Source organism: Dasypus novemcinctus, chromosome 23 (genome assembly GCF_030445035.2).
Source record: "Dasypus novemcinctus isolate mDasNov1 chromosome 23, mDasNov1.1.hap2, whole genome shotgun sequence".
Taxonomy (NCBI): domain Eukaryota; kingdom Metazoa; phylum Chordata; class Mammalia; order Cingulata; family Dasypodidae; genus Dasypus; species Dasypus novemcinctus.
The window spans coordinates 61,037,949-61,057,189 of record NC_080695.1 but is presented as its reverse complement, the minus strand read 5'-3'; the positions used below and the strand labels follow the sequence as shown (position 1 = coordinate 61,057,189).

At 37.0% G+C, this 19,241-nt stretch overlaps 1 protein-coding gene across 24 annotated transcripts in view; it reads right to left on the bottom strand.

Annotated features, from left to right (window-relative positions):
- Positions 1-19,241, bottom strand: part of MRTFB (myocardin related transcription factor B) — a 222,541-nt gene that overhangs the window by 86,772 nt on the left and 116,528 nt on the right. For 2 of the 24 annotated variants that reach the window (XR_009183034.2, XR_009183037.2), the window contains exon 1: positions 938-1,617. The exons of 18 other annotated variants lie outside the window; for them this stretch is intronic. Coding sequence is in view for 4 of the 6 variants with exons in the window: in XM_004466624.4 (XP_004466681.1) it covers positions 938-1,058 (121 nt within the window). In the remaining 2 variants the exon portion in view is untranslated. Of the gene's footprint in view, positions 1-937; positions 1,625-2,388; positions 2,507-19,241 lie in introns of those variants that run through there. 4 more of the 24 variants (XM_071211348.1, XM_071211349.1, XM_004466624.4 and 1 more) reach the window with 3 other exon arrangements.

Here is a 19,241-nt window from a genome sequence, read left to right as displayed (position 1 = left end):
ATATCCTTCTGGAAGAAGCTCTACTTAGGCAGATATCTCTACATTTGCTCTCTGGACGAGAGCATGTGGAGAAGTGAGGGGTGGTTGATGACAAGATGAAAGCCGATAAAAGACAAAAAGTTATGTGTCGTCTAGAAAATCAGTTTTCAAATTAAGCATTGGGGGTGGGGGGGCAGTGATCTTCATGTCCCCAATTTAGGAAAAACCTATTCTTTAAGCATTCTGGATTTAAGCCATGGCCCTTGATTTCTAGCTGCCAAAATAAGGCAAAATGTCCAGCCTTTAGTATGCCAGGACAGAACAGAAATGTCCTTATCTTTGGTCATTTTCTTAAAAGAATCAGTGAGGTACCTGTGGTTTTTAACAATAATTGACAGCATTCTCAAGCTTATTATTTGCTTTATTAAAAAAATTTATGTAATGTGCATTGTAACTAATTAAACCAATCATTTTAAACAATGAAAACCACAAATATATTAATTGGAAAAAATGAATTTTCCTGGTATCATGTCTTTGCAAACCTAAAATAAACAGTTTTCTAACATTGAAAAGGAAATGGCTTCTCCTTAAACAAAAGTGGGGGTGTGGGGGGGAGGGCATAGAAGACAGGAAAAAAAAAAAGAAGAAAAAATTGGAAAACACACAAAAATATATAAAATGAACCTAGAAGGATTTAATGACATGAGAACTGGCTTTTATAAGGTTCCCTGCTGTATCCATTATTGCACAATCCCTAGAGTTCTCTCAATTAATGAATCTTTAGTAATAGTTACCAAGAACAGATTTAGCATTCACTGCGAAGAACTTGGAATGTGTAAGGTACATGACTGGACAGAGAACAAGCAGACACACAGCATGGTAAGCAGACACACACGCTCAACCTGGTTGACAGGAACAGGAATGTGGCAGTTTTGCCCCTGTCCACAGGCAGACTGACCTTCCTTAAGACTTTTCTGGTTGCTCCCCTCAAGGCATTCCTTTTCTTTTAATGGTTCAAAATCCCCAGCAGTTAAAATCTCTGGGAAGTCCTGATGCTGCTTTTTGGAGCTATCGATCATGGTGAGAGGCTTCTCCAGATAGGCAGCATCAAGCAGAAGAAAAGCTCAATTTGCCGAACAGCAGAGAACGATGCTCAGAATAGTTTGGTCCCTGTATCCTTGGATCCCTCCTCACAATATTCTAATCATCGGGCAATTAAGTCTTTAAGCAGCAGAAGGCAGCCATTACCCTTTACTTCCCAGCTTGACCTGCAAACACACTCATGCTGATGGAAGCCCTCAACTCTCTCCTGCATTGGGAGGCAGAGCCACAGAGGCACGTTTCTAAAATCCCACCCCTTTTCCCAGCCAGCCCCCTTTCCTCTGCCATTCCAGCTTCCCCTGCGCCGGGTACTTCAATGTGCAGTTTGATGGTCCGAATCATCTGACAAACACTGACTCAAGCAGTTAAAAATAAATCCTCTAGTTGTTACAGGAGAAGACTTTGCCGATACCTAAGAAGACAAATTGCTGCCTGTGGTCTCTCTCCTGCTCTCTATAAACACAGCCGCAGGCTGTGGAAATACTTTATACCAGCCAGACAAGCACATTCATTACTCATTAAGTTCTCCAGCTAAACAAATGGCAGTCTAGGGCATCTGAAGGAAGCAGGTCTTATCACGCCTGAGGCACCACACTGAATAAACATACTACCAGCATATCTGGATACAAACAAAATCATTTCACCAGGGAAGTTCTTTTGTGGTGGACTTTTTTGCTGCATACGGATCTCCCTGGCCAAACCAATGCTCTTTGTAACAGGAAAATGGACTGTAATCGCAGCTTTCTTCCTCTGGCAATTCAGATCCGAATAGCAGTTTTCCTTTGTGCCACTAGTTGGCAGAGAGAGTTAGCATCGCCAAGATTTTTCTAAGGGAAAATCTTTTCCCGTGCATTAAAAGTGGTGCCGTAAATAGCTTCTTTCACAACAGACTCAGCCAGCAACCAGCCCAGGTTTAATTTCACGTGAGTACCAACGATCAACACCACTCTGGCAAGTCATAGACTGTTCATTACATATGAGGGATGCTGCTGGAAGGGACTCTTTAGGTATGACAGTCCAGGCAAATGGGGAGAAAGCCTTGGACTGTCTGTGTCTATTTTTAGCTGGAGTCAAAAGAAAAAAATTTAACGGTTCAAAGTATGCACCTTTGCAAAGAGTGCCCATAAAGTCCATTAATGGTTATAAAAGCAGTAGATTATGACTCTTGTTCCATGAGGGATCAGTTTTGCTCATTTTACAACTGACATCAGTAGTGTCTGAATACTGGGAATACTTAATAAATATTTGTTGCATGAATGAGTGAACGAATTAAAGCAGAAGCTCAACAGAATTATCTTTTGACAATACTCATTGAGTTCTATAGAAGTCTTGGAGAGCCAATAATTTCAGATGAACAACTAAATGTTGTCTAAAGGAAGCAAATTCTCTCTTCAAAATGTTTTAATTGTGCACTGACAGGATCCTCCTGTGGGATAAAGAAAGGCTTACCTTTTTACAGCCAGAAAAATCAATATTCTTTTGTTTAAACAAGGATGGAAGCAGGGAGGGGACTGGATGAAGTATTTTGTCCTTTGTCCCTGGTTCCAAGGCTGGTGTGCACTAAACCCTTGATGTTCTAGAAAGATAGTTATCTACCCTTCTCCAGTATCTCTTGAGAATAGGATTATACAACACACGACATATTTCTTGTCAACTGAAATTCCTTCTGAAGCAAGTAAACACCTATCTGTGGCAGTTCAAACCCCTGCAGAAACAAACAGCTATGAACTTATTACACTTCTCAAAAATGCCCTCAAATCCTCTCTACTACATCAGATCCAATAAAGTCTTCTTCTAAATTAACTATTCATGTCCTTTCAAAGAAGCAGTGAAAAAACCTTTTTTTTAGGAGAACATTCTTTATGTCAGTCACTTTATTAGATTTTTTTTATGTTTATCTCCTTTAATTCACTAATCAGTGCTTTGTGATCTCCAGGATTATTTTTATGTCATAGACATTTTATAGACTAAGGCCAAAGTCACAAAGCTTGTGTTAAGTATGTAATTAACCACAGTCTTAGTTCTCCAAAGCCCAAGTTCTTTCTACTGCATTGCACTGCCTGCTGTCTTCTAGAATAAGCCCAATTTCTGGGCTTCAGTTTGATCTTGAACAGGTTTAATAGTCGAGGTCATAATTCTTATGGTACCGTAGTAATTCTACTTCTGGTGATAAAGAAGAAAACCAATATAATCATACCAGAATACCTTTTAACTTTTCATGAATAAGTGCTTACTCTATTTAGTGCTTACTCTGTGCCTCAGTCTAAGCATGCTTTGTATATTATCCCATTTACCATGTCAACAGACCTGTGAGTTCAATATCGTCTTTCCAACTTACAGATGAGAAAAGTGAGGCCCAGAGAAATCAAATACTTAGTATCTGAGGTCTCATATCTTGTAAGTGGTGGCCAGGATTCCAAAGCAGGCAGCCTGGCACCACGGCCTACATTCTTTATTACTTTGCAAAAAGAACAAAAACAATATTTTTCTTTTCACAATGTTGCTTTTTATATCCTGTCCATGGGGAGCTGATGTGGCTCAATGATTGAGTGCTGGCTTCCCATATAAGAGGTCCTGGGTTCAACCCACGTCCCTGGTACCTCGAAAATAAAAAAATGAATAAATAAAAAAATTTTTTTTAAATAAAATAAAAATAAAATCCTGTCCAAATGTTTTTTCAGACCATACGTCTAGAAACCTGAGTAGATATACGACTACACCAGCTCCTTTAAAATTATTTTTTGGTAGTGTGTGTTGTATGTTAAGTGTGTTCTTTAAAAAAGCAGTTGTCTTTTAAATATCCTTTGTATTATTATTTATATATAAAGATTAAAAAATATATTGGATTTTTGTATCCAATGAGTATCAAAATCCCAATAAGGAAACTCATTGTCCTATTGTAGGTTTGTATGAAGAGTCTTGCCTTTATAGTTTTGAAAGGAAATACTTTCTCTAGTAATGAATGAGCCTTACAGAACATTTATTTTGCTATATTCTGAAACAATTTCAAATTCACAGGACATTTCCCCCTCAACTATCTGTAAGCAGATTCTGACATAGTAACTCTTCACCACAAATACTTGGGTGTATAATTCCTACAAACAAGGATGTTCTCCTACATACGGCAATGTAACTATCAAAAAAGAAATTAGGATTGATATATCACTACCATCTAATCCACATACCCCATTCAGGTTTTACCAGTTGTCCCAATAACATCCTTTATAACAAAAAGATCTAAACCAGGATCTTACATAGCGTTGCATTGTGGAGATTCTTTAGTTTCCTTCCATCTAGAACATTTCCTCAGTTTTTATTTGATTTTCCTTTCCTTGAATTTTAAAAATTACGAGAAAAATTTTCCTGGAAAATTCTGCAAATTACTATTTCATAGTATTAGCCTCATTTTGAGTTTGTCTGATATGCCCTCATGATCAGATTCGGGTTATATATTTTGGTAGGAATAGTATGGAAGTTACGAGGTGTTCTTTGCATCCTATCAGGTGGTGTACAAATTTGATTTTCCCATACTGATGATAGTTTATTTTGATCAAATGATCAAGACGGTATCTGCCAGGTTTCTTCAAAGTAGAGTTAGTTTTTCCTTTGTAATTATTTTTGGGGAGTTACTCTGAGACCAACCCATTGATATTCTTGGCTGAATTATTTATTATTATGATAGGTGCCAAATGGTGATTTTTTAAATTCCATCATTCCTTCTACATTTATTAGTGGCATATCTTACTGTAAGGAATTCTCTTTGCCATTTATTTATTTACATTACAATAAAATGGATTCCTATTTTATTTAATGGGTTACAACTTGTTACTATCATTATTTATTTTGAGGCTCAGATTATCCCAGATTTGGCCAGTGGAATTCCTTAAAGCTGGCTTCAGTTTCCTATTGTCATGACCCTATCATTCTTTGAGCACTTTCTGACTTTCTGGCACAAGATGTAAATTTCTTGTCTCAGCTTTGGAACTGGTTATTTCTCCAAAGAGTCCTATCTACTTTTAGTAGAGAAAGATATTTAGAAACCACGGTCTGAATGCTAGATGTTTTCATTGCTTTTAGGATGTCACTGTTCCCAGGATTTCCCTGTAGTAAGAGCTAGGGAATACATATGTAAATGTATATGTATGTATGTGTATACACATATACACTTATACACATTTATATCTATATTTACAGAGGTAAATATAGTTCTATATCAAAACATATACAGCTACATTATTTATACATATTGATAACCATGAGTAAACTCTGCTGCCTCCAATTCCAACCCATTGTCACCAGGTTCACCCTTGTTTTCTCCCTTTTTCGTATCTGTAACTGACTTCTCTTACAGTGAGGAGCATGTCTCCCACATTCTCTGCCTCCCCTGACAGAGATACCCTATTGACCTCAAAACTGCCCCTGCCATAGTCAAACTCTGTGCAAATACCCTTTTACCCAATGTGGGTTCCGAGAACCATATTTCCCCTGCCCCTGCCTGGGCAGCTACCTTGTTCAGCCCCACATAATGCCTTTTGGGTTGAATTAGAAAGGAAGAAGGAGATGAGCAGGACCCAAATTAAAACAAAACATTATCTCTGAGTAAGACAGAGAAGCCCTTAGTTGTCACATAAATTGTTTTCCAGTAGTACATTTGCCCTAGTTCTTTACATACTACATCTTCTTTGCTGCCATTTGGCTCTATGGCCATGAGGGACATGTAACATCGAATGATATGTGATTAAAGTCACTCCTGCTATGGTAACTCTGCTTTGATAGTGTCTGTATGTAGGTACACTCAAAAGAGCTGTTTAAGTATGAAGGAGACTACCATAAATCAAGTCAATCTTCCCACCACCCCAAGAATGGACACTTAATAAGCGTGAGAAAAACTGTATGGCTTAGTGACTAGGAACAATCTAAGAAAGGCTTCAGGGAATTAGAACACAAACAAATATGGCTCAAGGGGCCTACACAAAAACTTGGCAGACACAACATATGCTTATAAGACTACTGATAAATGATGTTATGCATGTTTGCTTTGTAAGTTCACAACTTTTACTATACACTTAATTGTTTATGTATGTTCATATATAAATGATATAAAGATAATAATAGGATTGGTTGGAAAAATGTTTAGTGGTAATGTTTTGACAATGCTCTAATTATTAGTTAAAAAGCTTTAAAAACAATGCAAGTTATTAGTGGTAGGGTGAGATGATATATATTTGATGTTATATATGTTTGTTTTGTAAGTTCATAACTATTATACACTTACTATTTATGTATGAGTGATATTTTTCAATAAATTTTAAAAAATGAAAGAAAAGAAAAGATGATCACTTTAATGATAATGTATTTCAATAAGGAAAAACCTGAGACTATTACCAATTGGGCAATGTTTTACTAAGGCAAAACCAAAAGTAACAAATAAAATAATTAGTAACTGACTGCAAAGAGAATGGTAAATATTGATTTGGACTTCTCTTGCAGCTTAATGTCACCAAGATTGAGAGAAGATGATCTTTACTTTTTATCTTTCATGTCTTGGTAACAGGTGCTCAGTATCTATGCAGTAAAAAAGAATGAAGGTACATTTCAGGGCCTCAAGTGACATCTGAGCCACAGTATACAGAATTCACACAGACAATTAGATTGGATGCATATGGGGATGGGAATTCCAATCTAGATTACATCTAAAATTTTTATAAGGGTACCATATTTTAAATAAAATACATACTTAATCCTTAATTTTCTCCTTTAAAAAATATTGTGGTAATACATACACAACATAAAATTTCCTATTTTAACCACTTATATGTGTACAATTCAGTGATACCAATTACATTCACAATATTGTGCTACCATTACCACCATCCATTATCAAAACTTTTTATCACCCCAAACAGAAACTCTGTATCCAGTAAGCACTAACTCCCCATTTTACCCTCCACCCCAACCCAGTCCCTGGTAACCTGTATTCTAATTTCTGACTCTATTATAAATTTGCTTGTTCTAGGTATTTCCTATAAGGAGAATCACAGAGTATTTGTCTTTTTGTATGTGGCTTATTTCACTTATCATGATGTCTTCAAGGTTTATCCCTATTATAAGCATGCATCAGAATACCATTCCTTTTGATGGCTGAAAATATTTCATTGTGTGCACATACCACATTGTCTCAGTCCATTCATCTGTTGATGGGACACTTGAGTTGCTTTCAACTTTTGACTATTGTCAACAATGCTGCTGTGAATGATTTTCTCCTCTTTACCATAATAGACACCACTATAAAATATACCTTTATGACATTACTCAATGTTTACAGTAAATCCCAACACTCTAAAATCTTTTGAGCAGAGCAGATATAGCTCAGTGGTTGAGTGTGCCTCCTCATATGTACAAGGTTCTGGGTTAATAAAAAACCCCCAAACCGAAAAACAAACCTTTGGTGAAAAAGGACAATTAAAGAATGCTCTCTCTTACAGAGAAGGAGAGCCATCATTTTGACACTGTCATGTGAGAAAGGGGTCTCCAGAGATTGGCTGCCATCTTCTCCTGCCATGTGGCAGAACTCCAGGATCTGTTAGCAGCCAACATTTGGTGAGAAATTATCTCTGATGATACCTTGATTTGGTTATTTTTGCAGCCTCAGAATGTAAACTTGTACCCTAATAAATCCCCATTACAAAAGTCAACCCATTTCTGGCAATTTTTGTATTGGCAGCCTTCAGAGACTATATTAGAAAATGGTACCAAGAAGGTGGGGTGCTGCTGCTTGCAATTACCAAAAATGTTGGAACAGCTTTAAAAATACAGGGGGTATATTCTAGAGGAAGACTGAGATGCTTGATAGAAAAGACCTAGATTGCTTTGAAGAGATTGTTGATAAAAATATAGATGTTAAAGATACTTCTGATGAGGCTTTGGACAGAAATGATGACTGTGTTTCTGTGAACTGGAGGAAAGGTAATCCTTATTTTTAAGTTGCAGAGCATTTGATAAAATTGACTCCTGATGTTAGATAGAAGGTTAAGTTTGAAAGTGATGAGCTTGGGTGTTTAGCTGAGGAGATTTCCAGACTAAATGTGGAAAATGAAGCCTGGCTTCTCCTTGCAGTTTATAGCAAAATGTGAAAGGAAGAGGAAAGATGAGAACTGAACTCCTGGGCACAAAGAAACCAGAACTTGATCACATGGAAAATTCTGAGCTTCTGGAAAATGAGTCCCCATGTGAGGGATTAACTGAACATGGCAGCCATTTTCTCAAAGTCAGGACTGGAAATGTTGTTATCTAGAAAGGATATGTGGAAAGTCTTACTGTCTGATGGTGTGGACCTCTATGAACTGCATGCAAAATCAAAGAGCTATTTGCTTGTTGTATGAACTGTATGAGTGAAACCACTGTCAGCCTGGACTAAATGAGACAGAAAAGGGAGAGAAGGAAAAACAACTTCAAGAGAAAAACAATGGAAACTGAGGTCTGGGTTTAAGACATCTTCTTGGGCCAAGAGAGCGAGACCCACCCATGTGTATGAGGGGAGAGTATACCTAGAGCTTGGGCAGGGCTGGCTTTCCACCCCATTGTTCAGGAAGAGTTCAGCCACTCCAGATTACTGAGAGTGGGGCATATTCCCTGGAGATTAGGGTGAGTTAGGTCACCACTCCATTGTTCTGAGGGGGTTGAGCCTGTATGCCAGAGATCAGGGAAAATGAGGCCCCACCCCACTGTACTAAGGTGGTTGAGACTGTGCCCCAGAGATTGGGGAAACTGTGGCCATCGCCCAAGGGTTCTTGGAGGGCAAGACCTAGAGCTCAGCCACCACCCAGATGCTTGATGATGGTGGAACTGAGAAGAGGGCCTTTGCACAAGCCTCTGGAAGGGGTGGACCCCCAGGAGGTCCTGAGGAGATGAAACTATCATTCTATAGATGACTCTCATACTTTGCAATCTAACGGAGTATGTCCTGCAAGTTTTCTGAACAGTTTGGAACCCACGAGGCCTGTTTTCCTTCCAATTTCTCCCAAAGGCAATGGAAACCTTTATCCTGTCCCTCCTTTGTATAGTACAAGCAGATAACTTGTTTTCTAAGTTTTACAGGTCTACAGCCAGAGAAGAATTTTGACCCAAGAGAGACTGCATGCCTAAACCTGACTTTGATGTGATTTTGTACTTAGCATTGCTACTGAAATGATTTAAGGCTTTTTGAAATACTGTGATGGAATGAATATATTTTGCATATGGAAAGAAAATGCCATTTGGGAATTCAGAGGGTAGAGTGTAACAGTTTGAAATTTTATGAATCCCAGAAAAGACCATGTTCTTAAACTAATCTATTCCTGTGGGTGTGGGGCCCTCTGATTGCATTAAGGGACGTTTTGATTAGATTGCTTGATTAGATTGCTTTAGGGCCTTTGATTGCACTATGTTAGGGAGCCATGACTCAGGGTGGAATTCTACTCTCTTGCTGGGGTCTTATATAAACAAAGAACTGGAAGCAGAAACACACAGAGAAAGAGAGCCACAATTCTGATCCTTCCATGTGAGAGACTCCAGAGATTGGCCACCATATTGCCTTGCCATGTGGCAGGACTCCAGGATCTGCTAGCAGCTGACTTTTGGTGAGAAAGCATCTCTGATGATGACCTGACCTGGTCATTTTTGCAGCCTCAGAATTGAAAACTTTTACTCTAATAAATCCCCATTATAAAAGCAAAAAAAAGAAGAAGAAGAAGAAAAAAAAAAAAGAATTAAGAATGTTCTCTCTGAAATCAGAAATTGTATCTTAAAAGTCCTTCATTTTATCACTTTAAATACATGAATATTGAATATACAATATGTAAGATGTAAACAGTTGAACAAAATTGGCCCCTAAGGAAACCACTATTTCATGGAAGGAAAGGTAATTTTTCCTGCTATTTCTAAAGTAATTAACATCTTAAAGAAAAGCATCAAAGGTTTGTATAAGTATTGTAGCACAACTAAACACTACAACCAGTACAACACGGGAAAATAGCTTAATAAATTAACTAATTATTTGGTCTGTAATTTGTGCTTATCATCTTTCACTCTAGAATACAGATTATAAAGCCTTCACTCAAAGGAAGTGTTCTGCCTACATAGTGTATGGGTGCCATTTTTCTCCTCCTGGTCCAAATCATTGGTGTCAAGAGGTGACAGAATTTAAGTTTTAAAAAAAAAAATCAATTTTTAAAAAGTCTTTCCAAAGTCATTCAAAGCATGTTTCAATTGTGCTTCATACATAAGAATAAGATATTTTTTGCTCTACTCTCCAAGGACCAATTTTCACTGTGAGAATGCTTAATCTATAAAATTGAACAAAAGCCAATGTTGTCCATTCACCATTCATAGCAGTTTGATATTGTTTATGAATTCCAAAAATAGATATTGGATTATATTTGTAAACTGGTCTGTCCCTCTGGGCATATTAGATTATATTGGATTCAGAGGTTTCATGTTTATGTGAATTAGATTAAGGCTTTGATTGGGCCACATCAGTAGGACATTGCATCCCTGCCCCCTTGGTGGGTGGGACTCACAGAGAAACTGTACTGAAGAGAAGGGAGGTTGGAGTTTTGATCCTGGAGCCTGGGAAGTAAACACACAGAGAAGGATATATGTGAGGAAGTAGAGAATCTCCATTAAACACAGGCAGAGGCCTTGGGAAGAGTGACGAGCTATTCGCCTGATAGTCCACAGCTGGCCTTATGGAGAAAGCAGAGCAGTTGAACTGGAAGAGAAACAGAGCCCCAGGAAGAGGGGAACCCAGGAAGCCTGAACCCTTGCAGGTGGCAGCAGTCACCTTGATCCAATAAGTGGCAACAGACTGGTGAGGGAAGTAATTTATGCTTTATGGCCTTGCAACTGTAGCTTCTAGCCCAAATAAGTATCCTTTATAAAGGCCAACAGATTTCTGGTATTTTGCATCCAGCACCCCTTTGGCTAATATACCATTTATAATAATGACTTTTAGAGCACAATTAAAATTAACATATAAGATCTTTTGGATCTTCAGCAGCTCTGAGGTATAGGGTGATATGTACTGTTATTTATGTTTTATTAAAAAAATATTGCAGCTTAGATATAAAATGACATGCTTCCAAGTCACTCTGCTAGTGAATGTACATCTTTAATCCCAGTTTCTGACTCCAATTCTCTTTTTACCCAAAGCAAAAGCCAGTATTTTTTCCTTTTTAAAATTGTACATAAGATTTGCAAAGGCATTTTATGAAAAATTGGTTCTTTAATTGCAGAGGGATAACAACATCACAGACAGTTTTATGAAATTTAGAGGTAGGATGGCTTTATGGCTTTAGAGTTAAACATACTTTGATATGAGCCCTGGTTATGTCATTTAACAGCTTGGAAGTGGCATAAAACTATTGATGCCCTTGTTCCTTGGCTGCCTCATCTATAGAAGTGCAATAAAAAGAAAATAAAAGTAACAATGACAGCCATTTTGTTTTATTATAAATTTTAGGAAAAATGCATTTAAAATAGCCAGCACAGGCATGACAGGCACTTACCAAATGGTGGAGTCTGTCAGGACTCATTTCTGGAAGGATTTCCCTTGACAATTATCTTCCATGTTTGTTTGATTTGGGCTTTTTCTAGCAAGACTCACATGCATACATATGAATGCAGACCCATCCACTAGACAACACATCATATACACATTCTACATTTTCCAACCACGTCATTAGTATAAGAAATACTGCTTACTTTATTTATTTTTAAGATTTATTTTTTATTTATTTCTCTCCCCTTCCGCCTCCCCCTCCCCTAGTTGTCTGCTCTCTGTGTCCATTCGCTGTGTGTTCTTCTGTGTTCACTTGCATTCTTGTTGGAGACGCCGGAAATCTGTGTCCCTTTTTTGTTGCATCATCTTGCTGCATCAGCTCTCCATGTATGCGGTGCCACTCCTGGGCAGGCTGCACTTTCTTACGCATGGAGCAGTTCTCCTTATGGGGTGCACTCCTTGCACGTGGGGCTCCTCTACACGGGGGACACCCCTGTGTGGCATGGCACTCCTTGTGAGCACCAGCACTGCACGTGGGCCAGCGCACCACACGAGTCAAGAGGCCCTGGGTTTGAACCCTGGACCTCCCATGTGGTAGGTGGACGCTCTATCAGTTGAGCCAAATCTGCTTCCTTAGAACTACTACTTACTTTAAATACATACTTTTCCAGTTACTTTTTAGGGGCAAATACTAATATCAAATTGACCTCCTGAAAGGTTTATAAAAAATTTACTCTCACAAAATATGTAGAAGAATTTCTTCTTACAATATCCTTGCCAACACTGGGTGTTAAATAATCTTTTTCACCTTTACCAATCTCATATCATTGTTTTAATGGGCTGATTTAAAATTCCTCATGAGTTTGAGCACATTTTTAAATGTTTTCTGGCTATTTATGTTTCTTCTGTAATCTGTCTGTTTTAACCATTTTGATATTGGAGTGTTTTGTTTGTATCTTATTGATTTATGAATTACTTTTATGTATTAAGGACACCAACTCTTTGTCATATGTGACAATGCTTTACAAGTTTGTCATTTATCTTTCAAGTGTGGAGATGGCAGGTGGGAGGAATGGGGAGGAAGAGTTGGTACAAAAGTTTTTTCTTGTACATTTTTCTCATTTAAATATTGAGATTCTTACTCGAATTGCAATAAACTTTATTGACTGATTAGGAGAGAAATGACATCTTAGAAATATTGAGGCTGCTCATCTAAAACACAGTGCATATTTATATCTTCATTATTAAGACTGACATCTCATTTTTGTAATAAAAAATTATACACACACATATACATAAAACACACAGATATGGTGCTGGAAAAACTTATGCAAAAATGTTAGCATTGGTTTCTGTGAGAAGCAGGATTTTAAAAGGTGATTTTTATTTTCTTTTACATATATTTCATTTTAAAATATTTAAGGAAAATACAATAAAATATTTTAAACTAGAGTAAAATCTTCCAAGATACAATGTAAAGTTAATCTTTTTTGGGCTTGGCACTCAATATCTTCTGGTGTTTTCCTACTGCTTGAGATTTCATTTATTAGATTAAATTTAATTTCAATTTATTATGTGTGTACAAAGTCCTGCTGATACTTTTTTGCTCAACTGGAATAATGAAATAGAAAAACTGGTTTAAGAAGCACAAGGATCACTAAGGCTCAGAAATTGATATTTCAAAGACTTTCTACTTTAATGCCATTTCATCACTATATTGATATAAACACATCTAAGATTTCATCATCACTCAAAACAACTCACTGAAGGTCAACAAACATTTTAAGAGCATTCTGGACATTGGGGACCAAGTTAGGCACCGGGGGCAGTTTTTGCTCCCTTTAAGGTCTAGCGATCTTAAAAATTCCTTTCTGATTGCCTTTACATCTTTTACATTCTTTTACTTATGATAGTGTTCTTTATACTTGTATTTCTCCAACTGTGTGTAGTTAAGGGCAATTCAAAATTTCCACTCTTCTATAAACCAATATGTGGCTCCACCATGCATAAGTAGGATCATGTTGGTTTGACAATAGAGAATCTGGTCTCCACTCCATTCAACAAGAGGAGTTCACTGTTCATGCACTTGAGTGTTGTACTGACATCAAATGACAGAAGTTATCTCCCAGTGTACTGTTAAGAAAAAGTTTGTGGACTGGTATTAATACAGGGATCACACTTTGAACAGCACGGCTTTATACTAATCTTAACTTCTTTCTAGTTCTTTCATCTCTCTTCGGAGTACTAGTTCCCATCCCTAGTTTCAATTCTTCTTTTTAGTTATCTTTGCATCTAGCATAAACGACTTCAGCCACCCTAAATTCTTTCAACTTCTTGATAGCCTGCTGTTGTTCACTGCTTCTTCCTCTGTCCCCAAGTGATGAATCATGGCCAAGAAGTCAACTCTAGGATCTAAGAACTGGGTAGAACAAACACTAGGACAGTATCTTAGAAGTACAAGGGTGCATTCCTAAGAATTTATGAGTTATAAAAAATTTTAAGTTTTGTGTTTTCATTTTGTTTAACCTGGAAAACGAAAGGAATCTTCTTGATTACCTGGATGACTTTTGTTTTATAATCAAGTGTTGCCATATAGTAATGAAAAACAGAGAGCTGGGCACTGTGATGATGACAGATTCAAACCCAGAGAAGGCAAAAAGATACCCAGTCTGTGGTGTTCTGAATAGAGAAAAGGTATGGGAGAAATGACTCATCAAGACATCGCATTACAGATTCTGAGCCTATGCTAGATCTGTGAGTACTTTTGCCAGGTGTCAGGCAGCAATCACATTTTTGCACAAAAGCATCATGTCACAGTAAATACTAATTCGAATGTTATTTCTTTTGCATGTTTTTGTCATTAATATGGACAAACATGTTTGTTTTGTAGTGTATAAGTACTACTAAGCACAAAGATACTTCATTTATGTTTGTACATAGTTAAGCGGCATTATACTAATAAAATTTAAGTCATCCTTGGGATTCTAGTAATTGTTATTAAAAGGGTCTGTATATTACTTCAGTCTGAGAAACTATACTTTACTGTACAATAATATATTGAAATGGGGAGAGGGGACCCCTTTAATCTGCTACTTAGCTTCTCCAATCAGCTTTTACTGCATTTCATGGCCCTAGAATGTTATCTTCAATTGAGAATTAAACATTTACCTTTGTTTACCTAACATGACTGGGCATTCCTAGGAGTCATGACAAAGGTGGCGATAACAGCAAGCATGGCCAAAGAAATTAAGGAGTCAAGATGAATATCTGAATCTAATATTAAGTCACACTATGCTCTCACACAAGTTTCAAAATGTATCCTTTATCTCTTATTGACTCCACTTTGAATAACCTCACTGTTTCAAAGCATTTCTATTTTCCCTGAAAACCATACTATACCCTCTTACCTTTACAGGTAACTTGGAACCCTAGGTTACTAAGAACACTGAGGTTATCAGACATAAATGCTATCTCACCTTCCCATTCCCTTTCTACTAACTGTCTTTGAGGAAGAAGTAATCTTTTTACTTCTGGAAAACCCAGACACTTTTCTGGAAAACCCAGACACTTTTGTTTAGGACTGTAGTTCACTCCTGCCTACCTACAAAACTGTTATCAATACATTAACTTCTCCACTAGGATCTTTTGTGCCTATGAAGATATTTGCATTTCTCCTTGTAGTCCTCTTTTCTAATCTCCTAAGATTTTGGCCTTCTTATTCCTATACTCTCTACTTTAACAATCTCATCCTTTGCACTGGTTTGAACGATTAGCTCTAAACACCTATCAAGACACACACACACACACACACACACACACACACACACACACACACCCCTAATTCTCAATCATGAGCTTTTTGCTTTCTAAATGGTGATTTCTAAATGAGTTTGATTTCTAGATTTAAGATACCCTTGATTTTAAGATATTATCAGACTCAGGACTAAATCATCCAAATTTTATAAGACAAACTTTGTTTGATCTTAGTGGAAAAACAAAGATAAAAAAATAACAATAGCAAGTGATGAAATTAAGCTAGATCTTAGATTGGTCCAGCTCCATACAATGGTCTTAAAAACCATGACAATATAAAATTAATCTTCATAGTCCCAATGCCTAGGACATTGTGACTGCTCAATTAATGCTGCCTAGTGAATAAACAAATGCCACTCAACTGACTGACTCTGAGACACCTACTATTTAGAATGACAAATACCAGGAAAAAAAAAAAAAAGATTCTGAAAGCAGCAAGAGAAAAGCAGTGCATCACATTTAAGGGAACCTCAACAAGACTAAGTTCCGATCTCTCATTAGAAACCATCAAGGCGAGAAAAAGGTGGTGTGATGTATTTAAGGTACTGAAAGAAAGAAAAACAAAAAAAAACAACTGGCAGCCAAGCATTTCTTATCCAGCAAAACTGTCCTTCAAAAATGTGGGTGAGTTTAAAGTCTTCACAGACAAAAACTGAGAGAGTATGCTACCAAAAGATGAGATTTACAAGAGATACTAAAAAGAAGTGCTACTGCCTGAAAGGAAAAGGCAAGGGTAAGAGACTTGGAGAAGAATGTAGAAGTGAAGATTATTAGTAAAGGTAACTTAAAGGGTAGAAAGAAAACCGTTAAGATATGACAATGGAAAGCAAAATGATAAAATGGACAAAGTAAGTAATGCCTTTACGGTCATAACATTGAACATTAATGGATTGTCGTACCTAATCAAAAGACAAAGACTGATAGAACGGATATAAAAACATAAGCTGTCTACAAAAGACTCACCTCAAACAGACAGACACAATCGGGTTGAAAGTGAAAGGTTGGAAAAAGATATTCCACACAAATAGTAACCAAAAAAGATCTGGAGTAATGATACTAATATCAGGCAAATTAGATTTTAAATGCAAAACTGTTGAAAAATATTAAGAAAGTCACTGTATATTAATAAAAGGGACAATTCACCAAGAAGAAATAACTATAATAAATATTTATACACTTAATTTGGATGCCCCAAAATACATGAGACACACACTGGCAAAACTGAAGGGAGAAAGAGAAAAAAGAAGTCTATGCAAAAATAGTCGGAGACTTCAGCACAATACGCTCAGCATTGAATAGAACATCTGGACAGAGGATTAATAATAAAACAAAGAGCTTGGATAACAAGACAAATGAACTAGGCCTAACAGATATTTATAGAGCATTACACCACCAAAGGGCAGGATATACATGCTTCTGAAGTGCTCATGGATCCTTTTCCAGGTCAGACCATATGTTGGGTCACAAGACAGGTCTTAATAAACTTAAAAATACTGACATTATACAAAGCACCTTCTCTAAATGTAATGGAATGAAGCTAGAAATAAATAATGGAAGGAAAAATGGAAAATTCACAAATATGTGGAAATTAAACAACACACTCTTAAATAATCAGTGTGTCAAAGAAGAAATTGCAAGAGAAATCAGTGAATAACTTGAGACCAATGAAAATGAGAACACAACATATCAAATCCTATGGGATAAAGCAAAAGCAGTACTGACAAAGAAATGTATAGCCCTCAATGCCTACATTAAAAAGGGAAAATGAGGAAAGCAGATGTGGCTCAGGTGATCTACCATATAGGAGGTCCAGGGTTCGATACCCAGGGCCTCCTGGTGAAGGCAAGCTGGCCTGCGAGGCAAGCTGGCCTGAGCAGAGACCTGGCCCATGTGGAGTACCGGCCCGCACAGGAGTGCAGGCCTACGTGGAGAGTTGGTGCAGTAAGATGATACAACAAAAAGAGACACAGAGGAGAGACAAAAAAGAGATGCAGCAGACCAGGGAGCTAAGGTGGCATAAGAGATTGAGTGCCTCTCTCCCACTCCAGAAGATCCCTGAATCGGTGCCTGCTGCTGCCTGAAGAGAAGACAAGCAGACACAGAAGAACTCACAGTGAATGAACACAAAGAGTGGATAGTGAGTGCAAAACAATGAGGGGAGAGGAGAAATAAAATAAATCTTTTTTTAAAAAAAGGAAGAAAAATGAGCTAAAATCGAAGACTTAATTAACTTTACATCCTGGAGGAATGAGAAAAAGAACAGCAAACTAATCCCAAACTAAGCTGAAGAAAAGAAATAATAAAGATCACAACACAAATGAATGAAATTAAGAACAACTACAAAAATACAAAGAATCAACAAAACCAAAAGTCAGTTCTTTGAGAAGATCAACAAAATTGGCAAACTCTTAGCTAGACTGACAAAGAAACAGAGAGAGGATGCAAATAAATAAAACCAGAAATGAGAGAAGGAACATTACTGACACCAAAGAAATAAGAAAGCATAAGAGAATACTATGAACAACTATATGCCAACAAGCTAGATGAAAGAGACAAACTCCTAGAAACACATGAACAACCTACACTGACCCTACAGACCTACAGAAGACCTCAACAAATCAATCATGAGTAAAGAGACTGAAACAGTCATCAAAAACCTCTTCCAAAAAATTGAACAGGAAAAATGCTGCCAAACTCATTCTATGAAACCAACTTCCTCCTAATACTAAAACCAGATAAAGATATTATGAAAAAAACTACAGAACTATTTCCCTAATTAATATAGATTCAAAAATCCTCAATAAAATATTTGCAAACCAAATACAAAAGCACATTAAAAGAATTATACACCACAGTCAAGTGGGTTTTACCCCAGGTATGCAAGGGTGGTTCAACACAAGAAAATCAATTAGTGTAAAAAAAACACATTAATAAATTGAAGAAGGAAAAATCATATAATCCTTTCAATTGACACAGAAAAGGCATTTGATAAAATACAGCATCCTTTCTTGATTTAAAAAAAACACTCCAAAAAATAGGACTAGAAGGAAGCTATTAGGGAAATGCTGATCAAAACTACAATGGGATACCATTTCACACCTTATAGAATGGCCATTATAAAAAAAAAAATGGTAGGAATGTAGAATGGTGCAGCCTCTATGGAAGAGAGTCTGGAAGTACCTCAAGATGCTGAATTTATAACTGCTGTATGATCCAGCAATCCCACTACTAGGAATATATGCAGAACTGAAAGTAAGATGGGAACTGACACTGGAACACCAAAGTTCATAGCAAAATTATTTATGATTGAAAAAATATGGAAACAGCCCAAGTATCCATCAACTGATGAATGGATAAGCAAAATGGGATATATACATACGATGGAATATTAATCAGCTTTAAGAAGAAATGAAATCAGGATATTTATGACAACATGGGTGAATCTTGAGGATATCATGTTTAGTGAAATCAGCCAGACACAAAAGGACTAATTTTGTATGGTCTTACTAATAGGAACTAAACACGATGAGTGAACTCACCAGGGTAAAATCTATAGTCTAAAGTTATTAGGAGATAGAATGTGGGTTGAGAATGGGAACTGATGTTTCATGTATGAAGAAATTTTAATAAGGTTTATTGTAAAAGTGTGGAAATGAATCAATAGTAACACAATATATAGTGAGTATAACTAACACTGCTGATTTATAAATGTGATTGTGGCTGAAAGGGGTAGTCTGTGGATGTAAAGTCAATTGAAAGGAAACCAGAGATCTAGGGTATGTATAACAGTGATTTTGGTGGTAGATGAAGG